This window comes from Helianthus annuus, chromosome 15 (genome assembly GCF_002127325.2).
Source record: "Helianthus annuus cultivar XRQ/B chromosome 15, HanXRQr2.0-SUNRISE, whole genome shotgun sequence".
NCBI classification, from domain to species: Eukaryota; Viridiplantae; Streptophyta; class Magnoliopsida; order Asterales; family Asteraceae; genus Helianthus; species Helianthus annuus.
Window position 1 is genome coordinate 57340726 of NC_035447.2, and position 16909 is coordinate 57357634.

General features: G+C 41.3%; 1 protein-coding gene across 1 annotated transcript; it reads left to right on the top strand.

Annotated features, from left to right (window-relative positions):
* The first annotated feature begins 10747 nt into the window (after positions 1-10747).
* On the top strand, positions 10748-16271 carry LOC110911740 (30-kDa cleavage and polyadenylation specificity factor 30). Its single transcript, XM_022156370.2, has 7 exons — positions 10748-11191; positions 13089-13475; positions 13818-13980; positions 14090-14200; positions 14678-14746; positions 14826-14912; positions 15217-16271. The coding sequence occupies exons 1-7, from the start codon at positions 10785-10787 to the stop codon at positions 16048-16050; spliced, it is 2058 nt and encodes a 685-aa protein (XP_022012062.1). The 5' UTR covers positions 10748-10784; the 3' UTR covers positions 16051-16271.
* The last annotated feature ends 638 nt before the right edge of the window (positions 16272-16909 follow it).

The following is a 16909-nucleotide window of genomic DNA, read 5'->3' on the forward strand; positions in this document are numbered from 1 at the left end:
ATTTGACTAACTTTTAGAGACACGTAACTAGTATCGGCACCCGAATCAAATAAAACAGTAACATAAAAGTCATCGAGAAGGAACTTACCCATCACCACGTTAGGATCATTCCTTGCTTCACCCTGACCCAGCACGAACGCACGACCACTAGCACCATTGTTATCATTGTTTCCCCCATTGTTGTTCCCGTTTAAAACCAAGTTCTCTATAACCAATGGCTCTGATACCAATCTGTCACACCCCCAAAATCCACACGCGGAGTATCACCGCTTCGAGGCGTGACTGACCAGGATCAAGCCACCAATCATATTGAACATTTCAAGTAATAAATAAAGTTCAACCCATCAATATAAAAGGTGTTCAAATCAAAACATAGTTAAGTGTTTAGCGGAAGCATAATTGTGAAAACCCAAACATAAGTAATAAGTTCAAAGTGTTATAATGTTTTAACATGGCATCCACTGTCCATGTCCCACAACGACCGCACCTCACTGTGCAAGCTCCATGAGTACCTATCGACCTGCAAGGCATGTAACAGAGAGTTAACAACAAAGTTGAGCGAGTTCACAGTTGGTTGTTCAGTTAATGAGTTCGTTTCAGAAGTTATAAGTTCGTTCCATAACTATGCGTTACCCAGTACCCTTGTTTCCAAACCTTTACGATAATAAGTGGGGGCTTCCCATGTTGTATGTACTAGACTAGTTGTATATATAGGTGTCCTTCCCAATCCGAGGACAACGGTAAATATGAGTTTACGTAGGTTTTACGTAAGTGCCCTTCCCTAACCGAGGACAGTACATAGCGAGTACGTAGGTTTAGCGCTGGTGTCCTTCCCAAACCGAGGACAATAGTACCTAGGTTCTAACACTGGTGCCCTTCCCAAACCGAGGACAATAGTACGTAGGCTTTACGTAGGTTTTAGCACTGGCGTCCTTCCCAAACCGAGGACCGTGGTAAATTGGTAGTCTAGTAGTGATGAATGTACGGGTAGTTATACAATCCCATTCCCAACCCACCGGGAATCCCATGCCTTGGAAGTGTGAACTCACCTTGGTTTGCTCGGTATGCTAAGGTATGTGCTCACAATTAATCAGTCAAGGCCTAGAGTACACACGTACACATAATCAGTTTGCATTCACAAAGTACGACTGACAGTCAAGATCATCACGTACATGCAAGTAACCACTAACACATAGCATGTAACAGTTATACAAGTTCATGCAAGTCATGCTTATCAATTTCCAGTCACTTGTACCATCCTTTTCAGTTAGCATAGTCTTCACTAACCTAGTTAATTACTAACAGAGTTAACTGAGTTCACTGTGCAGTTTACCCTCTTGACGAAACACATTTGTTTCGTCATGATTCCCATTCGACGAAACTCCCCTGTTTCGTCGTTGTTACCCTTGGCGAAACACACCTGTTTCGCCGTGATTACCCTTGGCGAAACACACCCGTTTCGCCGTGATTCTGTTTCATCCAAAAGATCAGTTACGTCACATAACAGTTTCGTAAAACACATAAACCCTAACTGCTGTCATCAACATCATCAATCATACAGTAATCATTCAACACAGTAATCATTGATACCCACAAAGTTATAACGTATATTCGTTTAACATTCAATCCAGTGATGATCGTAGTATGCAAATATCAACCAAAACATAAACCGTGGCATAACAATTTCATTCAAGAGCATCGAGTTTAGTCTAAATGGTTCGAGACATAATATCAACCCTATCTACTAGCCACAAATCATCAAGCAATCCACCCTTGACATACGAATCCGTAATCTGATAATCTAGGTCCTATTATAATCAAAACATCATCTAATCATGAACATGAACCTTACTTAATAATCAATTAAATCCGATTTCGATTACACAGTTAACAATGATTCAATCAACAATGATTAACAGTAACCGAGATAGGAGAAATAATGGGTTGATCGCTAAGAATAGCTTCGAGAACTTCAAACTGCCGTCACACAGAAGAGAGAGCTCTAGGGTTTTTCAACTCTGCCAAAAGTGTGACGGATGAAGCAGAATTCCCAATATATGTCCGCGTAACGTACTGGGCCCTTAATGGGCTTCGGCGAATCAATGGGCCGGCGAAACGGCTGTTTCGTCGAGGTGTGTGTGACGAAACACACTTGTTTCGTCGGAATGGTTTATGGCGAAACACTCCTTGTTTCATCGTGTGGGTTATGGCGTAACACTTGTGTTTCGTCGGACCTTTTCAAGGTTTAAGTAGTTTAAGTTTTTCAAACTGGATACATGATAAACATCATAATCACATTAAGTAGACAACATATCAAACAAGCATCACACCATATAATCCAGTGTGTACAATTACAAGGCAAACAATCAAACAACTAAACAGTTAACGTGTAATTAATGCGAAAATAGAATCTTGGAAACTCGAGTTGTCACATTATCCCCAACTTGAAAGAAATTTCGTCCCGAAATTTAGCATGTGGTTACTGAGGAAGCTAGTTAAGTTGAGTAGTTTACTGGTTTTCCTGGGGTGTCACATCATCCCCCCGTTGATTTGGAATTTCGTCCCGAAATTCTGTAGTAGCTTCAGCCTCAGTAGTAGTTGCATTGTTGTCGAACAACTGGGGATACTTGAGTTTCATTTGATCTTCTCGTTCCCAGGTGAACTCTTGGCCACGACGGGAGTTCCAACGAACTCGAACAAGAGGTATTCTGGTGTGCTTGAGGACCTTAACATCTCGGTCCGTGATTTCAACTGGTTCCTAGATGAATCGCAACTGATCATCGATAGTGAACTCCTTCAAAGGAACTATAAGGGTCTCATCTGACAGGTACTTCTTCAGATTCGACACGTGGAAAACGTTGTGAACTCCACCAAGTTCTGCTGGTAGGTTCAGTTTGTAGGCCACCTTGCCTATTTTCTCGATGATTTCGAACGGTCCAACGTATCGCGGATTGAGCTTACCTCGTTTGCCAAAACAAACTACACCTTTCCAAGGTGAGACTTTGAGTAGCACTCGATCCCCAACCTGGAACTCGAGTGGTTTCCTGCGCTTATCAGCGTAGCTTTTCTGACGGTCACGAGCTTCCGCCATTCGTTGTCGTATCTGAGCAATTCTTTCCGTTGCGTCTACTACAAGTTCTGGACCCGTGATCTGACTATCACCCACCTCTGCCCAACAAAGAGGTGATCGGCATTTACGCCCATACAATGCCTCAAATGGAGCGGCTTGAATGCTGGTGTGGTAACTGTTGTTATATGAAAACTCCACTAACGGGAGATGTTTTTCCCAGCTGTTGCCGAAGTCGATTACACATGCACGGAGCATGTCTTCTAGCGTTTGAATAGTGCGCTCAGACTGCCCATCCGTCTGAGGGTGATAAGCTGTGCTCATGTCTAATCGTGAGCCAAAATATTTGTGCATTGCTTGCCACAGTTCCGAAGTAAAACGTGCATCACGATCGGAAATAATAGAGGTTGGCACTCCGTGCCTCGAAACAACTTCCTTAAGATAGACGTCTGCTAGAGTGGAGAACTTATCCGTCTCCTTGATAGCCAAGAAGTGTGCAGACTTTGTGAGTCAATCCACGATCACCCAAATAGTATCATTCCCACGTTGAGATCTAGGCAGGCCAGTAACAAAATCCATGGAAATTTCCACCCATTTCCATTGTGATATCTTTGGTTGTTGGAGTAGGCCTGATGGTTTCTGATATTCCGTCTTGACTCTCACACAAGTCAAACACTTGCTAACGTAAGTTGCTATGTGAGCTTTCATGCTAGGCCACCAATACGTAGTTCTGAGATCGTCGTACATCTTATCCGAACCTGGATGTACTGAGTAGCGAGACTTATGTGCTTCATCCATCACCAGCTCGCGTAAGTTTCCATAATGTGGGACCCAAATGCGTCCTATTACATAGTATGCGCCATCTTCCTTTTGTTCTAACCGTTGCCTTGAGCCGCGTAGGACTTCAGCCCTGACGTTTTCTGGTTTCAATGCTTCTACCTGAGCATCTCGTATCTGAGAAGGAAGACTAGACTGGATAGTGAGTTGCAACGCTCGTACACGCCTAGGTGTAGTATCCTTTCGACTGAGGGCGTCGGCCACCACATTGGCTTTGCCCGGATGGTACTTTATAGCACATTCGTAATTGTTTAAAAGCTCGACCCATCGATGTTGTCGCATGTTTAATTCCTTCTGTTTGAAGATATGCTCGAGACTCCTGTGATCGGTGTAGATGGTGCACTTAGTACCGTACAGGTAATGTCTCCATATCTTGAGCGCAAAAATAACAGCTCCCAGCTCTAGATCATGCGTAGTGTAGTTTCTTTCATGAACTTTAAGTTGGCGTGAGGCGTACGCAATGACTTTATCCCGTTGCATCAAAACACAACCCATACCCTGAATTGATGCGTCGCAATAAACTACAAAATCGTCTGTGCCTTCAGGCAATGAGAGGATAGGTGCGCTACAGAGTCTATCCTTTAAGTGCTGAAATGCCGATTCTTGTGTATTACCCCATCGATAAGTAACGCCCTTCTGCGTTAGTAAGGTGAGAGGTTGCGCAATCTTGGAAAAATCCTTGATAAACCTCCTGTAGTAACCTGCCAAACCCAAGAATTGGCGAATTTATGTTGGTGTGCGAGGTGCAGGCCAGTTCTTGATCGAGTCTACCTTGGATGGATCAACTTGAATCCCATCCTTGTTTACCACATGGCCTAGAAAGTGGACTTCACGAAGCCAGAAGTCGCATTTTGAAAACTTGGCGTACAGCTGTTCTGTTCAAAGGAGTTCCAAAATAAGTCGTAAATGCTGCTCGTGTTCCTCCTGACTCTTAGAATAGATCAGGATGTCGTCGATGAATACAATAACAAACTTATCCAAGTAAGGCTTACACACTCTGTTCATAAGATCCATGAAGACTGCAGGTGCGTTTGTTAACCCGAATGGCATGACTAGAAACTCGTAGTGGCCGTAGCGAGTTCTGAATCCTGTTTTGGAGACGTCCTCGTCCCGGACTCTCAGTTGATGGTAGCCTGACCTCAGGTCAATCTTTGAGTAGTAGCTCGACCCTTGCAACTGGTCGAATAAGTCATCAATGCGTGGAAGAGGATAGCGATTCTTCACAGTCACCTTGTTGAGTTCACGGTAGTCGATACACATTCTGAAGGTACCGTCTTTCTTCTTTACAAATAATACTGGAGCTCCCCAAGGCGAAGAGCTAGGACGAATAAAGCCCTTATCCAAGAGCTCTTGTAGTTGCGTGGATAGTTCTTCCAGTTCTGACGGAGCTAAGCGATACGGTGCACGAGCTATTGGTGTTGTTCCAGGAGCTAATTCGATTTGAAATTCGACCTGGCGATGAGGCGGTAGACCAGGTAAATCTTCAGGAAAAACTTGAGGAAAGTCGCGCACTACTGGAATATCCTCTAATCTCTTCTCATTCAATGATGCATCAGTAACAAGTGCTAAAATAGCGGTGTGCCCCTTCCACAAACACTTCTGAGCCTTAAGAAAGGAGATGATGCCCACCACAGCACCACTCTTGTCGCCTTGAACTTCGAGAGGTTCTTTACCAGAACGGGGAATACGAACAATCTTCTCTTTGCATAGGATCTCTGCTTGCTGTTCGGACAACCAATCCATCCCGATGACGATGTCGAAACTACCCAGAGCTATAGGTATGAGGTCGATAGAGAAAGCCTGACCAGCGAGGATAAGATTACAACCCTGAACTATGTGTGTGGCCTTTAGACTTTTACCATTAGCTAACTCTACGACATGCTTGGTGTTCAAAAGTGTTGGGTGTGCGCTTTAGCATTTGACTAACTTTTAGAGACACGTAACTGGTATCGGCACCCGAATCAAATAAAACAGTAACATAAAAGTCATCGAGAAGGAACTTACCCATCACCACGTTAGGATCATTCCTTGCTTCACCCTGACCCAGCACGAACGCACGACCACTAGCACCATTGTTATCATTGTTTCCCCCATTGTTGTTCCCGTTTCCTTGGTTGTTGTTCTGATTCTGGTTCTGATTTAACTGTGGGCGGTGTCTCTTGAAGTGACCTTCAGCGCCACAATGAAAACATTCCCTGTTGCCCTGTTGCCGCTGCTGATTCTGCGGTGCTTGCTGTTGCTGCTGACGATTCTGATTTGCAGGTCGTGAGCTCCTGCAATCCTTGGCTTCATGAGCCATGTTGAGACACCTCTGACAACGTCCCCTGTTGAACTGACCACTGTGGTGTCTGTTGCATCTATTGCACTTTGGGTGGTTCCCTCGATATCCGCCCTGCCCCTGACTACCAGAAGATTGCTGACCAGGACTCTGGTAGTCATCAGTCTTTCGCTGCTGTGCCTGGGACTGAACCGTAGTCGAACCCTTGCTGGAATCCCCATCCCATTTTCGCTTGTTATCACTAGGAATAGCAGATGTAGTAGTAGTGGTAGTAGCACCGATACGTTTAGGCAGCCTGTTCTGTTCCACTGCCTGGTCTGTGAGACGATGAGCAAGACGAGTAACATCCTGGATAGTAGCGAGGTTAGCAGAGGTCACATGGCTTTGAATCTCTGGTACTAAACCTTTAAGATATAACTCAATGCGCTTGATAGGAGGGTCCACCATAGTTGGACACAAGATGGCCAGCTCGTTTGACCTTTTCGTATACGCCTCTATCTCTGACCCTGTCATCTTCAAGTTAAAGAACTCCACTTCCAACTTGTGGATGTCATCACGAGTGCAGTATTCCCGCTTAATCAATTCCTTGAAATCGTTCCATGGGGTGGCATTAGCAGCCGCCAACCCCAGCATCTGAACTTGCGCGTTCCACCAAGTCAGCGCAATGCCTTCGAGAGTACCAGTGGCGTACTTCACCCTGCGAGCCTCAGGGCATTCACACATCTCGAAGACCGATTCGAGCTTTTCAAACCAGTGGAGGAGTCCAACGGCTCCTTCTGTGCCACTGAAAGTGCTAGGACGACAGTCCATAAAAGTCTTGAACGTGCATACAGGTGGCTGAGCGTGCTGACCTGTTGTATAAGGACAGGACAAGGTTAAACACAAGAGTTGGTCTATGAGGGTAGGATCTAAAGATCCTAGAGTGAGTTGCGACTGCAGGGTATACCTCCTGCTTGAGCGGCTGCAAGTGCCGCAACAACTTGTTCGTTAATCAGAGCCGTCAACTGGGCTTGAGTCATGTTAACACGTCCACTCATGATCTTCATAACAAAAGGGAAACATGAGTGAGAGAGGTTCGCGAAAGTGCGATGACAGAGGAGAGTAAGCACACATGTGTTTCAATCAACAGTTGCTACGTTTATCTAAGCATACCATGAGCAAAGTTCTATGTAACTAACATGTAGGTAATAAAACATAAACCATATCACCTAGAATGTTGAGTCTTGCACGTGGAGCGAAGCGTCGTTGTGGATCGTTGAGCACTGTTCTGGTTTTAACAAAAACTTTTTCCCTTTATTAAAACCAAGTTCTCTATAACCAATGGCTCTGATACCAATTTGTCACACCCCCAAAATCCACACGCGGAGTATCACCGCTTGGAGGCGTGACTGACCAGGATCAAGCCACCAATCATATTGAACATTTCAAGTAATAAATAAAGTTCAACCCATCAATATAAAAGGTGTTCAAATCAAAACATAGTTAAGTGTTTAGCGGAAGCATAATTGTGAAAACCCAAACATAAGTAATAAGTTCAAAGTGTTATAATGTTTTAACATGGCATCCACTGTCCATGTCCCACAACGACCGCGCCTCCCTGTGCAAGCTCCATGAGTACCTATCGACCTGCAAGGCATGTAACAGAGAGTCAACAACAAAGTTGAGCGAGTTCACAGTTGGTTGTTCAGTTAATGAGTTCGTTTCAGAAGTTATAAGTTCGTTCCATAACTATGCGTTACCCAGTACCCTTGTTTCCAAACCTTTACGATAATAAGTGGGGGCTTCCCATGTTGTATGTACTAGACTAGTTGTATCTATAGGTGTCCTTCCCAATCCGAGGACAACGGTAAATATGAGTTTACGTGGGTAATTCGTTCCATAACTATGCGTTACCCAGTACCCTTGTTTTCAAACCTTTACGATAATAAGTGGGGGCTTCCCATGTTGTATGTACTAGACTAGTTGTATCTATAGGTGTCCTTCCCAATCCGAGGACAACGGTAAATATGAGTTTACGTGGGTTTTACGTAAGTGCCCTTCCCTAACCGAGGACAGTACGTAGCGAGTACGTAGGTTTAGAGCCGGTGTCCTTCCCAAACCGAGGACAATAGTACGTAGGTTCTAACACTGGTGCCCTTCCCAAACCGAGGACAATAGTACGTAGGCTTTACGTAGGTTTTAGCACTGGCGTCCTTCCCAAACCGAGGACCGTGGTAAATTGGTAGTCTAGTAGTGATGAATGTACGGGTAATCATACAATCCCATTCCCAACCCACCGGGAATCCCATGCCTTGGAAGTGTGAACTCACCTTGGTTTGCTCGGTATGCTAAGGTATGTGCTCACAATTAATCAGTCAAGGCCTAGAGTACGCACGTACACATAATCAGTTTGCATTCACAAAGTACGACTGGCAGTCAAGATCATCACGTACATGCAAGTAACCACTAACACATAGCATGTAACAGTTATACAAGTTCATGCACGTCATGCTTATCAATTTCCAGTCACTTGTACCATCCTTTTCAGTTAGCATAGTCTTCACTAACCTAGTTAATTACTAACAGAGTTAACTGAGTTCACTGTGCAGTTTACCCTCTTGACGAAACACATTTGTTTCGTCATGATTCCCATTCGACGAAACTCCCCTGTTTCGTCGTTGTTACCCTTGGCGAAACACACCTGTTTCGCCGTGATTACCCTTGGCGAAACACACCCGTTTCGCCGTGATTCCGTTTCGTCCAAAAGATCAGTTACGTCACATAACAGTTTCGTAAAACATATAAACCCTAACTGCCATCATCAATCATACAGTAATCATTCAACACAGTAATCATTGATACCCACAAAGTTATAACGTATATTCGTTTAATATTCAATCCAGTGATGATCGTAGTATGCAAATATCAACCAAAACATAAACCGTGGCATAACAATTTCATTCAAGAGCATCGAGTTTAGTCTAAATGGTTCGAGACATAATATCAACCCTATCTACTAGCCACAAATCATCAAGCAATCCACCCTTGACATACGAATCCGTAATCCGATAATCTAGGTCCTATTATAATCAAAACATCATCTAATCTTGAACATGAACCTTACCTAATAATCAATTAAATCCGATTTCGATTACACAGTTAACAATGATTCAATCAACAATGATTAACGCTAACCGAGATAGGAGAAATAACGGGTTGATCGCTAAGAATAGCTTCGAGAACTTCAAACTGCCGTCACACAGAAGAGAGAGCTCTAGGGTTTTTCAACTCTGCCAAAAGGGTGACGGGTGAAGCAGAATTCCCAATATATGTCAATGTAACGTACTGGGCCCTTAATGGGCTTCGGCGAATCAATGGGCCGGCGAAACGGCTGTTTCGTCGAGGTGTGTGTGACGAAACACACTTGTTTCGTCGGAATGGTTTATGGCGAAACACTCCTTGTTTCATCGTGTGGGTTATGGCGAAACACTTGTGTTTCGTCGGACCTTTTCAAGGTTTAAGTAGTTTAAGTTTTTTAAACTGGATACATGATAAACACCTTAATCACATTAAGTAGACAACATATCAAACAAGCATCACAACATATAATCCAGTGTGTACAATTACAAGACAAACAATCAAACAACTAAACAGTTAACGTGCAATTAATGCGAAAATAGAATCTTGGAAACTCGAGTTGTCACAAACAAGAATTAAGTTTATATGCACTACTGATTTGTTTGGTGGTTGAAGGATGTATGACAATTTATATAAAGAGTTTGGAAATACATTGGGCCTGAAATAGAGTCTGATCAAGAGAGTGATATAGAGGATAAAGATGAAGATTTTTTAGAGAAGATGAAGATGATTTTTTTAATTAGGATTTTTTTTATTTATATCTTATTCTTTAATCTTTTTACACATTTAGTCCCTTGATATAAGTTATTTACTCAATAGTCTCTGAAGAGGTAAAATGACAAGAATACCCTCATGTGCAAGGCACGTGATCATATTTAACAAAAAAAATCTGACTGGGTTAGGGCTAAAGGACATAACATGCAGGATTTTGAAACGTTAGGGACAAAGCTCGTCAACTTTTGGGCCAAAGGACACCGCCTGCAATTTGTTACAAAACAAAATTTGTAATTTACTCTATATTAAAAGATATGAGATACGAATTGTAATAAATCTAGGGTTATTGGATTTTATCACTCCCAACTATTGGGTATTGGCCGCTGCCACTCCCAGCTATCATTTTGACCTTCACCACTCCCAACTTAACACTTTGTGTGTTGTGTCACTCCGCAAGTGAACATTTCTTAGTGTTTGACTTATATTATTGGTTATATTAGGCTAACACTTTGTGAATTACTAATGAGTGAAGATGAATCTGCTCCTAAAAGACAAAAGGGGAGCCAAAAATCACTCAACCCAAGTGACACAACAAACAAAGTGTTAAGTTTGGAGTGATGTGAATCAAAGTAATAGTTGAGAGTGACAGTGACCAATACCCAAGAGTTGAGAGTGATAAAATCCAATCAACCATAAATCTATTTTTTATGGATTCTTTACCTTTAACTTATATAAAACAAGCAAAAGAAAAGTGTTCGACTGCAAACAAACATGGAAGACGGAGAAGGAGGTCTGAGCTTCGACTTCGAAGGCGGTCTCGACGCCGCACCTACGCAACCCACCGCATCCGTTCCCGTCATCCACCACTCCACCGACAACGGTCCACCGTCTTCCGCCGCACACCTCCCCTACTCCGCCGCCGCCCCTCCGTCCTCCGCCACCGATCCTGCTTCCGCCGCCACCGCCAACGCCAACTTTCCCGGCCGGAGGAGCTACCGTCAAACCGTATGCCGCCACTGGCTCCGCAGCCTGTGTATGAAAGGAGAAGCCTGTGGATTCCTCCATCAGTATGATAAATCACGAATGCCTATTTGTAGGTTTTTTAGGTTGTACGGAGAGTGCCGTGAACAGGATTGTGTTTATAAGCATACTAATGAAGATATCAAGGAGTGCAACATGTAATTTTCTTTATGTTTTTCATGTTAATTTGTGTTTCTTGTTACTAATTGGTGATAATCTTTTATTTGATTTGGATGAACGGTTTTTAGGGTTTATGTGCAGCATAACTATTACATAATTAGTATTGAAGATGTAGGAATTGTGAAATGATATGTGAGATAAGGTATGATTGAAATTATGTATATGTAAGTACTTTAATTAGCCTTTTTAAGTTGAGAGATAGAATAGGAATGGGTGAAATAAGACAAGTAGAAAAAGGGATCTAGGGTTTATAGAATTGTGATAAGTGGTGCAACGGTATAGATATTAGTACTGCAAGCATAGTTGGTTATAAATGGTTTTACTTGATTAGGGAGAATTTGCTAGGCTTGTAGCTCTCGAAGGACATGATTGGGGATAGGAGGTTTTGGAGATGTTGTGTTAGGGTTATGGACTTTGTGATATGGGATATTGGCTATGTAGTTAATATCCCGATATATCAACCGATATATCGGTGATATATCGGTTATCGGTCCCCTGCGAAGATAACGGTACAAAATAGTGGTCAGAATATCGGTACCGATAATATCAGCGATATTGTCCGATATTCGACCGATATAGGACCGATATTTGATAGATAAATCACCGATTTTCCCGATATCAGTACCATTCTTCTTATTTCTACCATTCATTTTTCTTCTTATTGCCGCTATTAGTGTTTTAAGTCTTAATTGTTAGTTGCTACTGTTAAATGTTAGTGTTTTAAGTCTTAGTCAGTTCTTACCTGTTACAATTGTTAGTGTTAAATTGCTATATATATAAATTTAGCATAATATTAAAATTACCGATATCCCACTGCGATAACCGATATCTCAAATATCGGTCCTTGACCGATATCCGATATTTTACCGCATTAACTACTTAGGATATTGGTCAAGGACTGATATTTGAGATATAGGTCATCTCTGTGAGATATCGGTAATTTTAATATCATGCAGAATTTATATATATAGCAATTTAACACTAATAATTCAGTGATATATCGGTTATATCGGTCAAATATCGGTGATATGTCGGTCAAATTACGGTGATATATCGGTTATATCGGTCATCGGTACCAATATTCTTGACCGATATTTTACTAGGGGACCGACATATCAGCAATATTAACTGCATAGTTTGTAGCCGCTATAGTTTTTGTATTTTTGTTTATGTTTTTGGTGATATTCGAGTCAATTTCTGTTTCTGTATTCAATCCGTTACTAATTTTCAATGTCCTTTGATTTGATCTGGAGGGTTCATGAGTAGCATAATATGCTAGTTGATTTTGTTCTAAGTTGCACTCATATAACTGATATGTGTGTGTAATCTAGTATTAGTATTATTGCAAGCATAATTGGTTATTATTGGTTTGATTTGATCAGGCAAAAATTGCTAGACTTGATAGGGGATAGGAGTTTTTGGGGACGTCGTATTAGGGTCATGGACTTTGTGGGGAGTGTATAGATAGATATGTCTTGTCACTTGTGGCCTTAGCTTTTCCTATACTTTTGTTTGCCTTAGTGCTGTTTGGGTGTATAGACCTTTTTGTTTGCCTTGTCACTTGTGGCCTTAGCTTTTCCTATACTTTTGTTTGCCTTGGTGCTTGTTTTTTTCTGTCTACTTGCTTCATTATATGTAGCTATTATAGTTTACTTATCAGTTATCACTGTATGTTAGCCGTTAGCGATAGTTTACTACTTCCATCATTGAATCATTAATACTCTTGTTTGGTTGCTTGTGCTGATTCTTATAGTGATTCATGGATCTTGAAGTTGGTATAAACACACCCTTCTTTTTCTAGCAACTGTGTCAGCAATCTGTTTATTAGTACACGAATGTTAGGGAATGTTTTTGATGCTAAATCTTAAAATGCAGGTACAAGTTGGGGTTTTGTCCAAACGGTCCTGACTGTCGATATAGGCATGCAAAGCTCCCGGGACCTCCTCCTTCGGTGGAAGAAGTACTCCAAAAGATTCAGCAATTAACTTCCTACAATTACGGCAATTCTAATAGGTTTTTTCAAAACCGAAACGCCAACAACTCGCAACAATCTGACAAATTTCAATTTCCACAAGGTAACAATGATGCAAATCAAGGTGCTAAACCTAGTACCACAGATTCTGCTTCAATGCAGCCTGCAGCACCTTTGTCGCCACATCAGCAGCAACAGGTTAGCCAGTTAGCTCAGTCCCAAGCGCAGTCAAATGGTCAACAAAATCAAGCAAATAAAACTGCTATACCCTTGCCTCAAGGAACATCAAGGTGCGTTAAGGAGATCTACGACTCATATAGGCTTTGTTAATTACTTCATGTATCTATAATGTGGATGCCATTTGAGGGTTCCACTTCCATCATATTACGTTTGTTATAAATAATTACAGTTTATAATTATCGTTGTTGTAGTCGGATAATGTACCTTTTCATCTACTTTGTCTGTTTCTTTTGTTTTTGTTAATTAAGAACAAGTTACTGCTAAACATGTTGTAAGATTATTGTTCGTTGTTTATGGTAGAAGTCATGATTTTCTGTGTTTATTATTCACAATATATTGCAGTTTTCATTTTGGCTTTTTGTTGCTGATTTTTTTTATATATGGAAAACTAGGTATTTTATTGTAAAAAGTTGCAACCGTGAAAATTTTGAGTTGTCGGTTCAACAAGGAGTGTGGGCCACCCAAAGAAGCAACGAGGCTAAACTAAACGAGGCTTTTGACTCTGTTGAAAATGTTATTTTAATATTTTCTGTGAACAGGACACGCCATTTTCAGGTGGGTTAGAACCATAATTGACATCACAAATACGAGATAATCTTTTTCTAATCACGTTTTATCTTGTTTGGAATTTATCAATCAATATGAGTTTATTAATGTTTCTCAGGGCTGTGCGAAAATGACTTCTAAAACTGGTGGTTCTGTTGGTGGCGGCAACTGGAAATCTGAACACGGTACTGCACATTATGGACGGAATTTCTGTGTTAGATGGCTTAAGGTACATCATTTGCAACCTGTGATTATGATTTTATATAATTCTCCAAAGTCAAATAAATATATAAATGAAAAAAGTGTATTGTACAATATCCCTTAACGTACGATGCGTACGCGATTGTGTATAACATGTGATTTTGTACATTTTGGTTGTCCGACTTTGTGAGTCCGAGTTTATGACCATGCGATTTTGAGATATAACATGCGAACGACCATTTTTTTGTGAGTCCGAGTTTGTGAGCCATGCGAGTTTATAACATATCCGGGTTTGTGAGCCATGCGATTTTGATATATAACATGCGATTATGACATGTCCGAGTTTATAACATGTCCGAGTTTGTGAAGCATGCGATTATGACATGTCCGGGTTTGTGTATAACATGCTGTTTCTAATCGCGTACGCATCGTACGTTAAGGCCAATTGTACAATAACCGGCCTCTATATAAATATATATAAATGTAACTTTTATCTGCTTTGCAGCTATGTGAACTGTCCTTTCATAAAACTCGACACCTGAGGAACCCTTACAATGAGAATTTACCTGTGAAGGTATATCTCTTGCTATGCTTTTTAGTTATTATTTTCTTTTTTTAATTATTATTATAACTAGTTTGCATTATGGTTGTAGATAAGCAGAGATTGTCAGGAACTAGAGCCCTCGATCGGTGAACAATTGGCCTCTCTTTTGTATCTTGAACCCGACAGTGAACTCATGGTACATATGCAATTTTTTATTTATCCTTACGGATTACTAAACAGTTAATCTTCCTTTTAAATTTTAGTATTCCAAAAAGGATGTGTACTTCAAATTTAGGATTCAAAACACTTGATTTATAGGGGTGTTAAATGAGCTGTTTTCGTTGGTTGGGGGGTCAAATTTTATTTTATTTTTAAATCAACAGGTTAAACGGGCTGACCTGGCGGGTTCAACTTGTTTAACTCAACGTGTCCGCGGGATTGATCATTTGACGGTGCAAAAAAAAAAAGATATTAACTTATTTGCGGTGCTATTTTTATAGGCAATATCACTTGCAGCAGAATCAAAACGAGAAGAAGAGAAGGCGAAAGGAGTAAATCTAGAGAATGCAACCGAAAATCCCGATATTGTTCCGTTTGAGGACAACGAAGAGGAGGAGGAAGAAGAGAGTGAGGAAGAGGACGATAGTTACGAACAGGGTTTCGGCATGGCGGCACAAGGCGGCAGAGGGAGAGGCAGAGGGTTATGGCCACCTCATATGCCGCTAGGAAGGGGGCCTCGCCCTATGCCCGGAATGAGAGGTTTCCCCCCTCTCATGAACATGATGGGGCCCGATGGATTTTCTTACGGTGGAGTTGGGCCCGACGGGTTTCCCGTCCCCGATCTTATGAACATGGGCCCGCGTGGATTCGGTCCGTTCGGGCCTAGGTTCCCTGGTGATTTTCAACGCCCGCCGTTTTCTAATATGATGTTTCATGGCCGGCCCGGCCCGCATGGGAATTTTCCAGGGGGTGGATTCGGGATGATGATGGGCCCTGGGCCTGGACGGCCCCCATTCATGGGCCCGGGTGGAAGAGGCGGCCGGCCTGGTTTTCCACAGCAACAGCAGCAGCAGCTACAAACTTCTCAGAATACTAGTCGGACTAAGAGGGATCAAGCGGGAGGTAGCGGTAACGATAGATATAGTGGGGGCGGCGACGGTGTTACTATGGGCGGGATTGATGATGAGACTCAACCTGGTGGTGGAAGTACTTTAAAAAACGGTGAAAGCGAGAGTGAAGATGAGGCACCCAGGAGATCTAGACATGGTGAAACGAAGAAGAGGCGTGGGGGCTCGGAGGGTGATGCCGCTACAGCCTCTGATGACAAGGTTTAATCGACGCCTGTAGCTTTTCGGATCCCGCCTGACCTTTGGAACTTGATATATGACTGTATTGTGGTGTTATTGATGATAGTTGGATATTTTTTTTTTTTTTTTGTAGTAATAAGTAGACATCTGTTGGTTTTATGTTTTTTTAAAAGATAATGTACATTAGCTTCATTTACACAAAAGCAACAAAAACAAGTGCCTATGCATTCAGCTGCTTTCCCTTAAAATTTAGGGCAGTTTTCATTTCGTAAGGTTTTATATGTTTCGCAATATTTTATGCTATGTACTTTATAACTTATAACTCAAGAGCTAGTGTTGTAAAAAACCAAAAAAAATCAGAGAATTGTTCGTTTGTTTAAATTTAACTAACTAAAAAATTTAAGTCAATCTTTGCTGTTTCTTTTTTTATAGCAAAAAAGTTCGTTCATTTTTTCGATCATTAATGATCTATATATTAAACTGGGGAAGGTTCTATGCAGAACACTAAATATTGCGAGAACACGTAGAACAAAATGAATCACTCATTTTTTCAATCCTAGAAACCTAAAAAGTAAATAAAATGCTATAAATATAAGATTTATTGTTTCTCACACTAGAATTTAAAACAAAATATGAAAAATCTTCAGTTTTTAAATAACCTACACAGATGTAGGTTATGTTTAGGCTAAATTACCTACATGTATGTAGACTATGTGTAGGGGGAAATATATGATTTTTTTATGTAGATATAATACACATATGAATGTAAGAAACTTAAATTTTTAAGAAATATGAACCTTAAATCCAAAAATTTAGTGATTTAGATTTGTTCTTTTTGTTCTTGTAATAATTAGTGTTCTGTAATGATCCTTATCCTAATTATATA